This window comes from Caloenas nicobarica, chromosome 2 (genome assembly GCF_036013445.1).
Source record: "Caloenas nicobarica isolate bCalNic1 chromosome 2, bCalNic1.hap1, whole genome shotgun sequence".
Lineage (NCBI taxonomy): Eukaryota > Metazoa > Chordata > Aves > Columbiformes > Columbidae > Caloenas > Caloenas nicobarica.
Genome location: NC_088246.1, coordinates 709,273 through 726,086, shown reverse-complemented (window position 1 = coordinate 726,086; position 16,814 = coordinate 709,273). Strand labels below are relative to the sequence as shown.

The 16,814-nt window shown below is 63.6% G+C and overlaps 3 protein-coding genes across 5 annotated transcripts; 1 reads left to right on the top strand and 2 right to left on the bottom strand.

Moving 5' to 3' along the window:
* Nucleotides 1-2,753: 2,753 nt before the first annotated feature.
* LOC135986212 (uncharacterized) lies at nt 2,754-7,302 on the bottom strand. Its single transcript, XM_065630088.1, has 5 exons — nt 7,143-7,302; nt 5,860-5,986; nt 5,034-5,147; nt 4,566-4,670; nt 2,754-4,220 (listed from the first exon to the last, which is right to left on the bottom strand). The coding sequence occupies exons 1-5, from the start codon at nt 7,158-7,160 to the stop codon at nt 2,998-3,000; spliced, it is 1,587 nt and encodes a 528-aa protein (XP_065486160.1). The 5' UTR covers nt 7,161-7,302; the 3' UTR covers nt 2,754-2,997.
* A 5,292-nt stretch (nt 7,303-12,594) lies between these two features.
* Nucleotides 12,595-16,157, bottom strand: LOC135986217 (oocyte zinc finger protein XlCOF26). Of its 3 annotated transcripts, none has more exons than XM_065630095.1 (3): nt 16,116-16,157; nt 14,288-15,107; nt 12,595-13,572 (listed from the first exon to the last, which is right to left on the bottom strand). In XM_065630095.1, the coding sequence occupies exons 2-3, from the start codon at nt 15,070-15,072 to the stop codon at nt 13,566-13,568; spliced, it is 792 nt and encodes a 263-aa protein (XP_065486167.1). In that variant the 5' UTR covers nt 15,073-15,107; nt 16,116-16,157; the 3' UTR covers nt 12,595-13,565. The 3 variants fall into 3 exon arrangements, 2 of the variants coding, with proteins under 2 accessions (XP_065486167.1, XP_065486166.1); XR_010605861.1 differs by lacking the exon at nt 16,116-16,157 and having other exon boundaries at nt 12,747-12,759; nt 13,080-13,572; nt 14,288-15,389; XM_065630094.1 differs by lacking the exon at nt 16,116-16,157 and having other exon boundaries at nt 14,288-15,389.
* Nucleotides 15,176-16,814, top strand: LOC135986333 (basic proline-rich protein-like). Its single transcript, XM_065630310.1, has 2 exons — nt 15,176-15,335; nt 15,397-16,814. Exons 1-2 carry the CDS (start codon nt 15,176-15,178, stop codon nt 16,812-16,814), a joined length of 1,578 nt encoding a protein of 525 aa, XP_065486382.1.

Below are 16,814 nucleotides of genomic sequence, written 5' to 3'. Positions count from 1 at the left end.
TGCCGGGGCTCACCCTGACCCCAGAGCAAAGCCCCGGCCTGACGTGCCCGGGCAGGTCCTGCGGGGCTGGGGGGCTCCGAGGCTCCGGGGGGCCGGGGTGACACGGGGCGGGCAGCGGAGGATGCGGGACAGCAGGGTGACCATGAGCCAGCGCTAGGCCCTTGTGGCCAGGAAGGGCAATGGGACCTGGGGGGGATTAGAAGGGGGTGGTCAGTAGGTCAGAGAGGTTCTCCTGCCCCTCTGCTCTGCCCTGGTGAGACCTCATCTGGAATATTGTGTCCAGTTCTGGGCCCCTCAGCTCCAGCAGGACAGGGAACTGCTGGAGAGAGTCCAGCGCAGCCACGAAGATGCTGCAGGGAGTGGAGCATCTCCCGTGTGAGGAAAGGCTGAGGAGCTGGGGCTCTGGAGCTGGAGGAGAGGAGACTGAGGGCTGACTCATTCATGGGGATCAATATGGAAAGGGGGAGTGTCAGGAGGATGGAGCCAGACTCTTCTGGGTGACAACCAGTGATAGGACAAGGGGCAATGGGTGCAAACTGGAACACAAGAGATTCCACTTAAATTGGAGAAGAAACTTGTTCCCGGTGAGGGTGCCAGAGCCTGGCCCAGGCTGCCCAGGGAGGTTGTGGAGTCTCCTCTGCAGACATTCCATCCCGCCTGGACACCTTCTGTGTAACCTCACCTGGGTGTTCCTGCTCCGGCGGGGGGGTTGGGCTGGGTGAGCTTTTGAGGTCCCTTCCAACCCCTGACATCCTGGGATTCTGTGACCTACGATGTGAGATGGGATCATCAAATAATTTTGGTCGGAAAAGCCCCTCAAGATCATTAAGTCCACCCGTTCCCCCAGCCCTGGCACTGCCCCATGTCCTGAGAACCTCATCTCCGTCTGTCCAACCCCTCCAGGGATGGTGACTCCAGCACTGCCCTGGGCAGCCTGTTCCAATGCCCCACAGCCCTTGGGGAAGAAATTGTTCCCCAGATCCAACCTCAACCTCCCCTGGCGCAACTTGAGGCCGTTTCTTTGTGTCCCTGTCTCCCCTCAGCTCCTGTTCTCCAGCTGAACCCCCAGGTCCGTGTCCGCTCCCATCACACTTGTGCTGCAGCCCCGCCGGGTTCACCCCGGGATCGGGCAGCGGCCCCAGCCCCGCCCCCTCGAGGCCGCGTCCTCGTTCCCACGGCAACCGCGGCGGGAGGGGCGATCGCCCCTTGTAAACATCCGCCCGCGCGCTTCCGGTGAGAAGCCCCGCCCCCCCGCGCCCGCAGCCCATGGTGCTCCCGTGACCCGGAAGTCGCGCGGCTGTCCCAGCAGTCCCCGCGCCGCCCCGTCCCACGTGACCGCCGGCCGGCCGCGCCATTGGCCGCTCTCACCGGCGGCGCCATCTTGCGGCGGCCTCGGAGCACGTCGGGCTGCCCGGCCAGGGTCTGCCCACGTGATTGGCTGCGGCGCCGCACGTGACCTGCGGACCGCGCTGCCATTGGCCGGTCACGCAGCCGGGCCGGGGTTGTGCTTTAATGTCCCGCTGCAGCTGCCCCGGCCCGTCTGTTTCATCCCTCCCGCTCCCAGTGCTGGTAGAACCCCAGCCTGGTTGGGTTATAGCGACCCCTGCAGATCCCCCAGCCCCCCTGCTCGCGCAGGGTCCCCAGAGCAGATCACACAGGTCGGTCCAGGGGGTTTGAATGTCTCAGAGAAGGAGACTCCACACCCGCTCTGGGCAGCCTGGGCCAGGCTCCGGCACCTCCCAGCAAAGAAGTTTCTCCTCGTGTTCAGGTGGACCCTCCTGTGTTTCAGTCTGTGCCCGCTGCCCCTCACCCTGGCGTTGGGCACCACTGAACAGAGTCTGGTCCGTCCTCTGACACCCACCCTGAGATATTGAGCCCATTGATCAGATCCCTCTCAGCTGCTCTTCTCCAGCTGAACAGCCCCAGCTCTCTCAGTGTCTCCTCATCACAAAGATGCTCCAGGCCCCTCAGCATCTTTGTGTCCCTCCCTGGACTCTCTCCAGTGATTCCCTGTCCTCTTCTACTCATCCTGTAAAAGGACAAAGTGGGTTTATAAAATCATAGATTTATTTCAGGTGGAAGAGACCCCCAAGATCATCAAGTCCACCTGTTCCCTCAGCCCTGGCACTGCCCCGTGTCCCTGAGAACCTCATCTCTGCCTGTTCAACCCCTCCAGGGATGGTGACTCCACCACTGCCCTGGGCAGTCTGGCTTAAACATCTCCCAGCCCTTCTCACCGCACAGATACTGACCTGTAACGGCACCGTGGGGCAGATCCTCACACAATGGGATCTCTCGCAGCCTTAACTTCTTGTGCACAAACCTCAGCTTGGCAGGTGGGTCATCTGCACCGATGGCTCTGCAGCCACTGGGTTCCTCAGTGCTGTGATGCCACAAAAACACCACCAAATTGGGGGATATTGGTCAAAATTGGCTGGCAGAGACAGTCTTGCTGGGCAGCACCTCGGGGTGTTCCTGTGCCTGCGTGAGGAGCGATTCCCAGGTGGTACAGCAGGATTTATCACCTTACCCCACCTTTGCTCTTCCATTTTCCCTTTTGGGTTCCCCCCATTACCAGCCCCCAAACAAAAGTCCCAGCCTTTGTTATTTTGTCCCATTCATATAATAATTTTGGTTGGATGAGACCGGGGCCTGGTGAGCAGCTGCTCCTTTTCTTGCCAGCACAGCCCACGCACAGACGGACGGACCGGAAAGTGGGACAACACAAACAATTTAAAATCCTTTAAGGAGACAGGAAAGACACAGTGATCAGGCGCAGCCCGGCCAGAAAACACACAGACCAGCCACCAGTCGCACGCTGCTGCCCATCCTGCCCCTCCACTCCGTCTTCCCACAGTTCTCCCTTTTACCCACACTCGTCCTTCTTCCCTTGGCCTGAAGCCTCCCAGACAATCTCAGTTTCCCCAGCATGTGCCACAGACCGAGTTCTACACCCGCTAATCCACCTCCATGCGCCTCTCGCAGCATTTTCTTCTCTCAAACCGCTCCAGTGGGTTTTGCTGTGGTGAAGAAGGTCTCAACTGTCTGAATGACAACGGAACGGAAACCCTTACGCCGAGAGCGGCCGCCACGCTCCTGGTTCTGGCGCGCCGAGTCCAGCATGTGGTTGATCGTCTGCACCGTTATTTTATACGTGTCACACAGCGACACGTAATTGGGATTAACAGGTTCATGCCCTTCAACGTTTTGCACAGCATTGGGGCTGTGGATCGGCTGCGTGCCCTGCGCCTTGGGGTGCTCACATGCCTCGGGAGGCGGTGCTTCCCTCGGCTCCTCTGCGGCTGCACTTGAGGTTAGGGGAGCAGCTGCAGGTTCAGAAGACTCCACAGATCTGCAAATTAGTTCTGACATCCCCTCCTGGGATGTGCCCTCACCGCAGGGCCAGTGGGACACAATCTCTTGCTCTGTGGCACAAAACTCCCCTGGTGTTCCCGTCGAGAGGGCATCGGCTGCCGGGGCAAGAGGGACATGGAGCCCAGAAACGGCGCTGGAGGAGCCCGGAGGAACCTCCACCCTGGTGCTGCTGCAAGGTTTATAAAACCATATAAACTCCTTTGCTTTCCTGATGATTCGCCCAACTTGGGATTTTTGCCTGTGGAGCGCAGCCCGAGCAGTTCCGAGACAATGAGCGATGTTTTTAACTCTGCCCCGGTAACGAAGCTTTGTCACCCGGCAGTATCCGTGGTCTGCAAGTGCCAGGGCACCAGCCTCGCGGTTCCAGCAGTAGTCGTGTTCTCTCAGAGGACACGGGCTCAGGGTGCAGGGCAAGGCCCTCATCTCACCCACCCCACAGTAACCGTGGTCTTTCCAAATCATCTCCCTCTGATCCCCAACAGACACTTCCCAGTTTTCCTGGAGAAGCGTCACCTCTCCTGAGCTGTGTTGACTTCTTTGGGTGCTCCCTTGAAGAGTCTCTCCATGGTCACCACGCAGATGGTCTGGAGGATCCGCGTTGTTCTTCTGTTGCTCTGGCACCAGATCAAGTGGGAATCCACTGCTTTGGGCTAGGTTTGCTGTGACCTCTCGTTCATCCTCTGCTTCTCCTTCCTTTCCAGGACAGTGCGTCCGTGCCTGGTCTGCGTGTCTCCCTGGCCCCGTTCCACTGACAGCCGCTTCCGACGGCAATTTGCTTTTGCCCTTGAGACACGTGAACTTCCTCAGCAGCCTCCTGGAGCGGAGACGCCACTGCGTGCACCGTCCTGCCAAGAGAGGGTGGGAAGAGTTTGTCTTCGTCTCGGCTGGGGCACTGGGGTGGGAGAGGGAGGGACCACGCTGATGGAAGCAGGAAGATGCTGATGTCCAGTAAGGAAAAAACCAGTCTCCCCAGTTCAGCACCCACATGGGCTCCACATCCCCCACCTCTGCCTGGACGGGCAGGAGAATCGTGTCCTGCCCAGTGCTGCTGCCTGCACAAGGGCGGGAGAAGCCCCAGCAGCGGTGACCGGGTGCGGTGCAGGCAGCTGGGGACCAGGATGGGGCCAAACGTCACCTGGGGCTCTTTGCTCCAGAGCCTGGTGGGGAGGAATGGGGAGAGCAGGACTTACCTGGGCTGGGGCTCTGCGCCCCCTCCTCCGGCACATGGCGCCCACCAGCCCCGGGCCACCAGCCCGAGGGTGGCTCCTCTAGCCAGCTCATGTCCCCAGCGTGTCCTGCGGGGACACCAGATGGATGTCACTGTCCTGGCGGGGGAAGCTGCACAGCCACAGGGCGGGAGGAGGATTCTCTGTGGGATGAGCAGCAGCGACGTCTCTGCAGAGCTGCAGCCTTTGCCCGGTGCAACAGGCGGGTTCTGCTTCCCGGTGACAGTGCTGCTGCTGCCCCACATGGGGACGGCTGCAAGGCCAGAGGGAAATGGGGAAGACACCTCAAATCCAGCAGCAAGGAGGGGAAGGATTTGGGCGAGTGGGAACCCAAGATACACCAGTCACAGCTGCAGGGAGAGGAGCTTGGGGCACCTTTGGGATGTGTCACCACCCCTGCTGAGGTCAGCGGTCCTGCAGGTTCCTGCTCACCTGGAGAGGGGCTGCTGGGTCCATCCCAGCTCAGCGGGCTCTGCGGAGCGCAGCCCCAGGGCTCCTCCCTGCGCTCCAGCCGGTACACGATGTCAGGTTTGGGGCCTGGGTAACCTGGGGGGTGGAGTAGAGCATGTTGTTCTGACACAAACCGTAGACATAAACTTTTCACATGAGAAAATAAAGCTCTTCTCTGTGACACCCCAAGCACAAACAACACCGAAACATGGAAAAAAACAAGAGAGACATCGGAGCAGCTGCCAAGGATTGATTTATTCAAGGACGAGGGCAGAGCTGTAATGGAAACACGGGAACCAACTCCAGCTCCGCTGATGGGCTTTCCCAGTGAGGGACAATCTGCTGCTTGTCCCAAAAGCAGCTCCCAGCTGTGGGACCCCCAGGTGCCCAGCTCAGAGATCTCCACCCTGTCTGAGGGGCAGCAGGCAAGTCCTCTGCAGGGACCTCGCGGGTTCAGGGAGCTCTGAGGCGTTTGGTGCTCTGCACCTCACCTGGTCTGTGCTGCTCCTGCCCCACTGGGAGGGGACAGAGCTGTTGGCCCAGGGCCAGGACCCCCCCGATGTCCCTGTTTGAGCTCCGGGCAGGCAGCTCATCCGCGGTGACATTTTCAGAGGCTCGGAGAGACCCAAATCCTGCATCTGGGTCTCCCAAAGAGGCTGCAGGTGCTGGGAGCAGTTATCCCAGTAGTTCACAACCATGGATGAGCCCTCCAAGCGCTGGAAGCAGCGCAGCTCTGATGGAGTCACACACCATGGAAGTCTCCCCGCTCCAGCCGTGTCCCCGCCCCGTGTTAAAACCGTGGCTTTACCCAGGGACACCAGGAGTTGGTAGTTGTCCAGCATGACGCTGCGGTACAGCTCCCTCTGCTCCTCCGCCATGGCATCCCACTCCGCATGGCTCAGGTAGACGGCGACATCCTCGAAGGTCACCGGTTCCTGCCACACAGACATTGTCTCACATGTGGGACCCCGCAGCCACGGGGGAGAACGATTTGTATTGGTTTTTTATCCAGGTGCTATTTTCACCCTGGGAGAATGACCAAAACAGGAGATTTAGTGCATCAATGGGCAGGCTGCATGCCCTCGTGGGGGCGAGAATTATGGACCTTCAGAGAACAACATCTTAGTGACACGTGGCCCAGAGCTTGGATTTATTTTTGGGGCAGCCCCCGGTGCTCCTGATACCATAAAATCGGCAAATTAATAAACTCTTAAACCCACGTTTTGGGGTTTAAAAGGAACATTTCTTTATTCAGCGCCAGGGCTGGACTGGGGGGGTCCCTCCATAGTTCTACCGCCAACTAGTTGGTCATACATGGCTTATATTGACAGAAGAATTACATATTCATCACAATTCTTGACAACCGTTAACATATTCCATGCCTGTTCTAATACACACTGTCTGTTTAAGCAACATTCGTGTGTTTCTCAGTTACCTGTTTTAAAAGAATACATTGTAAATCTACGTCAATTTTAAGCATAGGGTATGATTACCAAGCACGAAGATGGTTACAAGGTTACTTTAAAGGTTGCTACCTTAATATTCTCCTAAACAATGAGTTCTGTAATTCCTTAAAATACGGTCTAATAATTAGAAACACGGGTATCGCTCCGGGCAGCCGGAGCAGCCCCGGTGACCCCCGGGACGGAACGAGGCGGCTCCGGGGGGGTCAGGAGAGGGGTGGGGGAGGGGAGAGGGGTCACTGGGGGGGACACAGAGGGGGTGGGGGTGGAAATGGCACCGAGGTGGGGAGCGATGGGGGGAATAGCACGGGGAGGGCTGGGGGATCGTGGGGGGATGGGAGGAGGGGGTCATGGGGGGATGGGAAGGTCACAGAGGATGGGAGGAGAGGTCATGGGGGGATGGGAAGGTCATGGGGGGGTGGGGGGTTCATGAGGGGATGGGAAGGTCATGGGGGGCCATGGAGGGGTGGGAGGAGGGGTCATGGGGGTGAGATGGGGGGTGGGGGCGTGTCAGCAACAGCCACGATGGGGCTTCTTTGGGGGAGCAGCAGGAGCCGCCCCACGAGGCGTGCGGGGCCGGGGGGCCGTGCAGAGCCGGGCTCCCCCGGGCCGCTCCCCCCGCTCCTACCTGCGCCCCGCCCGCCATGGCCCCGGGGGCCGCTCGGGACCCCGGCGCGGCACCGCAGGCTCCGCACCGGAAGTAGGCCGCGCGGCGGGGCCGCCCCGCAGCGCCCGCGCGCGCTGGGCGCGGGAACCATCTCCCGCCGTCGCGCCCCCACGCGCTTCCGGCCGCAGCCCCGGAAGTCGGGTCGGCGCGCGCTTTCCGAAGGGGCGGGGCGACAAGCGCGCGGGGCTGCCGGCGCCGCCATTTTGAACGCCAGCACCGCCCCCCCGCGCGCATCACGTGATCAGTAGCGGCGCCGCCATTGGCCCGTGGGTGCGGCGGGGGTGGAGTCAGCGCGGGGCCCCGCCCACCCGCCGGCTCCACCCCGTTACCGGCTCCTCAGCGATCGCAGCGACGCGTCCGGGGCGGCGGGACGGGGGGAAGCGGCCCCGGGTTGCGCCAGGGGAGGCTGGGGTTGGATCTGGGGAACAATTTCTTCCCCAAAGGGCTGTGGGGCATTGGAACAGGCTGCCCAGGGCAGTGCTGGAGTCACCATCCCTGGAGGGGTTGGACAGACGGACATGAGGTTCTCAGGACATGGGGCAGTGCCAGGGCTGGGGGAACGCGTGGACTCGATGGTCTTAAAGGCCTTTTGCAACCAGAATGGCTCCATCACTCTCTGCACACACCGATACAGGAGCCATCGAAGGGGGAATGTTGTTTTTACATTTGTCGCCTGACCCCAGCCGGGGGAAGGACCGAGGGACGTCGGACTATGAACCGCTAATGTAACACAAAGTCTCTGCGAACTAATCCCAGAACTCAAACTGATTGTTTACAAAAGTTAATCTGGGGGAAGGGTAACCAAAGAGCCAGGAATCCATACTTTAAATAGATCAATAAGGGGAGGGGATTGTTAGAATTAGATGAATGAGACAGGTAAACTGAGGCAGGGCCGGGTGCTCTGTAAACCCTGCAGTACCAACCACTGGGGAACAGGGGAGGGAATTTGCAGCTGGGATTTAGGGGGATATAAGCAGGGGCTTTTTGCCCTATTCCGTGTGCCTGCCTTTAGGTAGAACACCCGGTCTTGCAAAATCACTAATAGAATCTGCTTTGCTGAGAGATCCTGCCTGGGCCTGTTCTATTGGAAAGGTGATTCTTTCCCACAGAAACGTTGTTTTTCCAGCTGTGGATCTGAGGCCTGACCCAGTGGGTGGGGACTGAGGGACATCCCGCTATCAGACCTTGAATGGAAAACAAAGTCCCTTTGTACTGATCCAGGAATACAAACCGATTCCTGTGGTTAATAGTTGAGCTGGGGGGAAAGATTAGTCAGAGCGGCAAGAAACCAAACCTTAACCTTAAATGGAAATAAATAAATAAGGCGGGGGTCGTTAGAACTGGAGTAGTGAGAGAGGTAAACTGAGGCAGGACATCCGGGAAGCATTGTGTAATCTGCGAACCCTGTGCCCAACCAATGGGGAACAGGGGAGGGAATTTGCGGCTGGGATTGGGGGAATATCAACAGCGGCTTTTGCCCCGTTCGGTGTGTGCTTACCATTAGGTTGAACACCCGCTTTTGCAAAATTGTTAAGAAAATCTGCTTTGCTGAGAGGTCCTGCCTGAGCCTATTCTATTGGCAAGATGATTGTTTCCTACATGGAGACCCTGGCGCAAACAGTGTTGGTGCCTGAAGGTGACACACAGACACACCAGCTGTATGACACCCCTGCCCAGATGTTCTGTTGGAGCCTTCCCTGAGTTCTCTGGAGTGACCCAAACTCTCCCCGGCCCCACTCCAGTGGGCAGCACTGTCTGTGCCCCCTGCCCGCAGCGCCACCGAGGCACCTGTGACACCAGGACCCATCCCCTCTTTCTCGGGGTTTATTTGCCAGGGCAGCAGGATCCACAGCCCAGCTGCAGCACGGCCTGGCAACTGCAAACGCAAAACTTATTCTAGTAAAAGCCTTTTCAGACCTGTGAGCTCATGCATGGAGGAGGAGATGGAGCTGATGTGTTGGCCATGGGCACGGAGCAGTGCGGAGAATGGTAGAATCACAGAATCATTCTGGTTGAAAGAGCCTCTCAAGATCATGGAGTCCAACTGTTCCCCCACCCCTGGCACTGCCTCATGTCCTGAGAACCTCATCTCCGTCTGTCCAACCCCTCCAGGGATGGTGACTCCAGCACTGCCCTGGGCGGCCTGTTCCAATGCCCCACAGCCCTTTGGGGAAGAAATGGTTCCCCACATCCAACCTCAACCTCCCCTGGCGCAACTTGGGGCCGTTTCCTCTGCTCCTGGCGCTTGTTCCTGGGGAGCAGAGCCCGACCCCCCCTGGCTCCAAGCTCCTTTCAGGCAGCTCAGAGATCAGAAGGTCTCCCCTCAGCTCCTGTTCTCCAGCTGAACCCCCAGCTCCCTCAGCCGCTCCCATCACCCTTGTGCTCCAGCCCCTCACCAGCTCCGTTCCCTTCTCTCAGCTCTGACATGATGCCGTTTGGTGGCTTCTCCAAAGTGCTGTCACAGCGGCCGCGCACACAGCAGCAAATCGCGGCGCCTGGGGCTGTGCGTGGCACTGCAGTGGGACGGTGTCAGGCAGGGCATGGCAGGTTTGAGGTATTTTAGTTTATAATCTCCCTTGGGAATACGTGGTAATTACGCAGAGACTCCCTGGGGTGGAGAGCGGTGTGTCCTCGGTGGCGATTTTCCCCGCTCCGCTCATCCTGACCTGGAAGAACCCCGGGGAATGGCAGAAGATGTGCCAGGGAGGGTCAGTTGGACACGAGGAAAAGGTTCTTCACCCAGAGGTGCTGGACACTGGAACAGGCTCCCCAGGGAGGTGTCCCGGCCCCAACCTGACAGTGTTCAAGAAGAGACTGGACAACGTCCTCAGACACACGGGGTGACCTGTGGGGTGTCCTGTGCAGGGACAGGGGTTGGACTCCATGGTCCTGGTGGGTCCTTCCAGCTCAGGACGTTCTGTGATTCTGTCCTTGTCCCCAGGTCCCCGCCGTCCCGGGCAGCGTGGGGACAGGAGCACGCCGGGCGGCCGCAGCCACGCTGCACAGACACAACCAGACAAACACGACTCCCGTCAGCACCGTGGTGCTGGCTGCGCCACGTCCCGGGGTGTCCGCGTGGGCTGACCCTGGGAGACCCTCCCCAGGGCTGCCTGGGGGGTCTGGGGCAGCTGGGGACACCGGTGACATCCCCTGGGTGGCCTTGAAGCTCTCGCACAGCCTGTCCCCCTCTCCAGATGTTCCCTCCTGTGAAAAAGGCACGGCGGCAGCCCTGCGCAGGCAGGAGGAGCCGCCTCCGCGCCGCGCGGCTCCTCTCGCTGCCCGGGCACGTCTGGGCTCCCTCCCCCTAAAACCCTCCAGCCGGCACAAAGCCCCCACGTCTCCCTCCCCTCGCCCCCAGCCCGGTACCTTGGCGCTGGCCCGTGGCAGCAGGGCCTGTCCCGGGGCTCCGGCTCCTTCCTGGGCAAGCCAGCGGAGAGCCGGGAGGTGCTGGACACCATGGCCCCTCGGAGGGTCCCGGCAGCACCGGGACGTGTCCGTGCACAACAATGGCAGCGGCGATGGCAGCAAAGTCCTCGCGCTGCAGCTGGGGCCACACGCGGACCCTTCGTGGCACCCGCTCCTCCTGACGCCGCGGGGCTGCTGAAACGCTGCCGGTGCTGCGGGACACGGGCCCCACAAGGGCAGAAGTGGAACAGGCGGCAGCCGTGGGGCAGGGTGCAGGCAGCCCCCCCTGTCCCCGCCACTCACTTCACCCCGTGTCGTGGCCCCGCAACACCCACAAACCTCTGCCCCGCGGCCGCACGTCTGACGTTATGATCGGATGCAAAAGTCACGGGGTGGGTAGGACCAGTGTGCCCCGGAGCCCTGGCTCGTTCCCGGTACCTCGACATGTCACCGTTGGTACATGTGCCATGCTCCTGGTGCCACCAGGGGCACCAGCCCCTGCCACAGCCCAGCACATGTCACAGCAGCTCCTGGGTGCAGCCGAAGCCACCACAACCACAGAACTGTACCGCAAGGGACGGGCTGATCCGGGGTGATGCCCTGAGAGAGGGATGTTCCCCCAAGGGAGGGACGTTCTGTGCCGTGCCCTGGTGCCCGCAGGTGCGGGAGGAGACAGGGACACGCTGCTCCCAGGTCCCCGCCTTTGCTTTGGGAGCAGTTTGGGCCAGTACAAAGCAGGATAAATGGACAGAGCAGCCCGTGCTGGTGCTCCCATGGGGCTGCCCCGCGAGAGCTGCTCTGGCCCCAGTTCCCTGTCCCCAGCCTGAATTCCGCACAGAAGGGTGGTCCCATGTGTCCCTACGTGTCCCTATGCGTCCCTGCGTGTCGCTGGGGACGAGCCGTGCTGCCACATGGGACCCGTTTCCCATCACGGAGGAGACGTGCTTGGCCTTGGGCACTGCTGGGGTCCTGGGGGCCGCTCTCCTTTTTTGGGGTCCCGCATGTCCTGGTCCCCCTGTCCCCCTGGGGGCTCCCGGCCGCCTGCAGCTCCGCTCGCCAGCAGGACGTGGCTGCCCCGGCTGTCAGCAGCAAAAGCACCAAACTGCACAGGAACAGGGAAGAGGCCAAATTTCAGCCTTGGTTGCTGGAAACAAAGAGGGTGGGAAAGAGGAAAAGAGACCTCGCCCATGCGCAGGGTCCCCGCGTGGCCATGCCGGGGTGACGTCCCGCCAGCGGGGCAGGTGTCCTGTCCTGTGACATTGGGGTTTTCCCCTGGACCCTCCCTGTGGTCTCAGATGTTTGTCACTTCTGCCCGCCCCCTGTTCCCATCCACGCACATGCAACCCACCTGTCCTGCCTGTCCCTGGGTCCCCTTGACTCTGTGGCTCCCTGGGACCTGCCACGGGGACATGGCCACGTCCGGATGCTCAGAGGTGCCAGGACACGCTGGCAGCTTCGCTGGTCCCCAGCACCTTCCCAGAGGGGCAGCACTGGCCACCGACACCCAGTGTTGGTAGGGGGAACATTGGAACAGTGGGTGTCAAGGGACATCAGGACATGGGGTTTCAGGGACATCGGGACCCAAGACACAAGGACATTGGGACCTAAGACTTTGGGACATCAGGACGCTGGGTGTCAGGTCCATTGGGACCTGGGACACAGGGATGTCAGTAACTAGGACATGGGGACATTGGGATACTGGTTGTCAGGGACATGGGGACCTGGGACGAGGGAACATTGGGTGTCAGGGAACTTTGGACTCAGGACACAGGGACGTGGGGACACAAGGACATGGGGACACAGGAATGGAATAAAACTCGGGGTTTTTGCTAATGAAGTGTTCCTGCGTTTGCATTTGCTCTCCAGGATCCCCGGCAGGAGAACCGGCACTGCACACCCAGCCTGGGGACGGGCCAACCCTGGGGACACAGGGACCTGCAGGGGCCCCAGCCAGACGGAGACGTGGGATTTTCCAAGCTTAATTCATTTAATGATACACATCAAAGTACCTGCATTTCCACACAGCAGCGGCACAGGAAGCGGCGAGGGGACGGGGCAGCGCGGGCGGGCCCTGCTGGGGACCCACACGGGGCTTCGCTTCTCATCCGAGGACACTGGAGACACGGGGACACTCGCGGGCAGCGCGGAGCCGGCGGCCGACACCGCGACGGCCCTGAGCAGAGTGACATGTTTGGGGGAAAAACATCCCTGGGGTTGGAAAACGTATTTCTGCTGCTCCAGTGTGTTGTTACCCACAAGGAGCATCCCGCCCGGGGACGGGCTGCCTTGAAGTGCCACATGTCCCCCCTGCAGGGACACACCCCGACACTTGTCCTGGAGCCCATGGCTGGCCCAGTGTCACACAAGTGGTGACATGAGGGTGCAGGGGGGCATCTGCAAGAGAGACCCCTGGCCCAGCTCCCTCAGGAGTTGGCAGTGGCCGGGATGTTGCGGTCACCAGGAGCTGGTGCTGTGCCGTGTGCCGGTACCCACCTGCAGCCGCGCTGCCCGGCGCAGCAGAGCGTGGCGATTTTCCCGTCCCGGCTGCAGCTCCTCTCCCAGCCCGGATCTGGCTCTGTGCTGTGGTTCGGTGTCGGCACATCTCCCACCCTCCAGGCGCTCGCAGTCCTCCGGCCGCCCCAGCCCCGCACCTGCCATGCCAGGGGCTCCCCAGCTCCTCCGGCTCCTTGGCACCGCACCGCGACATCTGCGCTGCCCAGGCCGGGGGTCCCCGCCTCGCCGCAGCCCCCACCTCGGTCCCTCCTCTGCGCCAGAACTGCTGCCGCTGGGGAAGCAGTCTCCACCCGCGAGCTTTGTGTTTATTTAATCTTTATTTTGTGAGATTTCTGTGCCGTGGGGGCTCTCCATGCAGCCGGGGCGAGCTGCTGCCTCCTGGTCCTCGCGCCCCTCTCCCCGGCAGCACGGTGCTGTGGCTCCTTCCCAGCGTGGGATCCGGTTCTGCTCTGGCATTCGCAGCCGTCATTCCCTGGGCGAACAAGCACAGCAGAGGTTACCCCATGCCGGCACCTGGCACACCGGGTAGTAAGCGGGTTCACCGCGCCGGGCTGCGCCGGGCAGGGCAGGGGGAAGCGTGGGGATGCCCTGGGGAAACCTCCCTCCTCCTCCTCCACGGTCTGTCGCCCTGGCCCGGGGTGTTAAAGCTCTGGCACAAGGCTGCACCGCAGTGGTGCTGGGGAAAGGGAGGAAAGGTTCCCAGGGAACCACACGGGCTGCGCGAGGCTCCTCCTGCCGTGGGGACGGGAGGGCCCGAGGCTCCTGGCGCTGGTGGGACCGGCCTTGTGACTGTCAGGAGGAAAACCCCAGCAGAAGGACAAGGGGCAGGACGTGGGCGAGGAGGACGGCCGGGGGGTTCCCAGGCCACGCTGGCGCTGCTGGCACCACGTCACGCCGGGCAGAGCTGCGCGTGTGGCCGGGCTGGGCCGTGCGCCCTGAGCTCTCAGCCCATGCCCCAAAACCTGGGGAAACAACTAGTGACCCCCAGCTCCCCCAAACCAAAATTCCCCGTTGCAGGAGAGAGTGAGTGAGGCAGCGGGTGCTCCCGCAGCACCGTGGGGGGCACCGGCTGGGGGGCTGCAGGGAGAGACCCCAGCGGGGCACCCCAAGGGCAGAGGCACCGCCGGGACCTGCGGTTCGAGGGAGGCCGGCGCGGGCAGGGGGTGCCGAGGCGCGGGGGGGCTCACGTGAGGGCGGCCTCGGCCCCGTGGCTGCGCTGGTGTGCGGTGAGGGCAACCTTCTGGGCAAAGCTCTGGCCGCACTGCGCACAGGTGAAGGGGGTCTCGCCGGCGTGGGTGCGCCGGTGGATCTTCAGGGAGCCCTTGTGGCCGAAGCTCTTGCCGCAGTCGGGGCAGGCGAAGGGCCGCTCGCCGCCGTGGCTGCGCTGGTGCGTGGCCAGGCTGCTCCTGCAGCTGAAGCCCTTCCCGCAGCGGGCGCAGGCGAAGGGGCCGCCGGCCGCCTCATGCGGCTCCGGCGAGCGGCTGCTGCCCGGCTGGACGTCGTTGTCAGCGCCGGGCCGGTCCTCGGCGTGGGTGCGCTGGTGGTTGAGGAGGAAGCGCTGCTCGCGGAAGCGCTTCCCGCAGCGCTGGCAGGAGAAGGGCTTCTCGCCGCTGTGGATGCGCTGGTGGGTGAGCAGATTCTGCTTGAGGCTGAAGCTCTTCTGGCAGATGCCGCACTGGTAGGGACGCTCCCCGGTGTGGATGCGCTGGTGGATGATGAGGTTGTGCTTGAGGCTGAAGGCTTTGCCGCACTCGGCGCAGATGAAGGCGCGTTCCCCGGCGTGGTGCTTCTGGTGCCGAGCGAGGCTGGGCTGCTGGCCGAAGCATTCCCCGCAGAGGATGCACTTGAACTCCTTCTCCGCCTCCTCCTCCGCCTGGCTGTGGATCACCAGGGCCTTCTCATCGCCCAGGCCCTCCTCGCCGCCCGGGAAGGCGAAGGGGTTCTCGCCCGTGGGCGAAGCCAGGTCCGTCATGGGTGCCCCGCTGCCGGGTCAGGGCACTCGCATCCCTGGGGAGCGCAGACAGGGACGGCTGCAGCTCCCGGCACCGGCACGTCCGGGAACTGGTCAGACCGGGATGTGCTGGGGCTGCCGGCACCCGCTGCCCGCCTCGGGTGCTCCCACCCGCCGCGTCCGTCCCCCCACCGCAGCGCCAGGGTCTCCCGGTCTGGGCGCTGTGGCCGCCCGGCACGGGGACCCCCGGGGAGGCCGGTGCCTCAACCGCCCCGGCAACACTGGTGCGCGCCGGGCCGGGACCCCATGGCCCTGGGCGGGCGGCAGCCGGGCTGTGACATCCAGGCAGGGTGGGCAGGTGTCCCACGGGCCCGGGGGTGGAATTTGAGTGGAGGGGCCGGGCCGGGCCCAGGCTGGGGGTGGCCGGGACCCCCCCGCTGCCGCCGCGGGAGGGAGCCGGGCCGCGCCGCAGTGCGCCGGGCCGAGCCCAGCCGGGCCGGGCCCGGCCGAGTCGGGTCGAGCACAGCCGAGCCGAGCCCGGCCCAATACAGCCGGGCCGAGCCGAGCCCAGCCAGGCCGAGCCGGGCCGGGCCGGGCCGGGCCGAGCCCAGCCAAGCCGAGCCGGGCCGGGCCCAGCCAGGCCGAGCCGAGCCGGGCCGAGCCGAGCCCAGCCAGGCCGAGCCGGGCCGAGCCCAGCCGGGCCGAGCCGAGCCCAGCCAGGCCGAGCCGGGCCGAGCCCAGCCGGGCCGAGCCGAGCCCAGCCAGGCCGAGCCGAGCCGAGCCGGGCCGGGCCGGGCCGGGCCGGGCCGGGCCGGGCCGCCGTTACCTGCAGCGGGCGCCGCGGCCCCGACTCGGTCTCGGGCTCCCCCGGCGCATCCCGACCCGGTGGGTCCCGCGCGTGTCCGCGGCGCTTCGTGCAGCGGGGGGGCCGGGCCGGGCCGGAGCCGCCGCGGGGCCGCGCAGGGACGGACCGGGGCGCAGGGGCTGCCCGGCCCCCCGCTCTGCTCCCCCCTTCCCGGGCTCCCGGTCCCCCCGCCCGCCCCGCGTTCCCCCCCGGCGCTGACCTGCCCGAGCCGCCGCCGCGCCGCGTCCCGCCGGCCCCGCCCGGCCCCGCCCGCCCGGCTGACGCACCGGGGCCCGCCCGCGCCCGCCACCCCGGCCCTGCGGCGGCTCCGCCCGAGGCCGGCCGGAGGGTGACAGAGCCGGGCCCGGCAGCATCGCCCCCCGGCAGCATCACCCCCCGGCAGCATCGTCCCCCCGGGAGCATCACCCCCCGGCAGCATCACCCCCCGGCAGCATCGTCCCCCCGGGAGCATCACCCCCCGGCAGCATCGCCCCCCGGCAGCATCGTCCCCCCGGGAGCATCGTCCCCCCGGGAGCATCGCCCCCCGGCAGCATCGCCCCCCCGGGAGCATCGCCCCCGCCGGGGGTACCACTGCCCTCCGGAAGCACCTGCCTCCCCGGCAGCATCACCCCGTATCGGGCCGTGCATCCCCCTCCGCAGCAGCATCACCCCTGGGCACGATGCCCACCTGCCCCTCCCCACCCCCGAAGGACACTCGCCCCCGACCCTTGGACACGCCACATCCACCCTCGGGCCCAGGATCTTGCCCAAATTGCCCCAAAACCAGAGGAACCGGCCCAGCTGCCTGAGCCAGGGTGTGGGAGCAGGAATGGCTGGTTTGTGTTTGCCCCAGGACAGGAACCCCCGAAGCCCCCTCCCAGCCCTGCCCCCCGAGCCCTCCGTGTTGTCACCTCTCTGA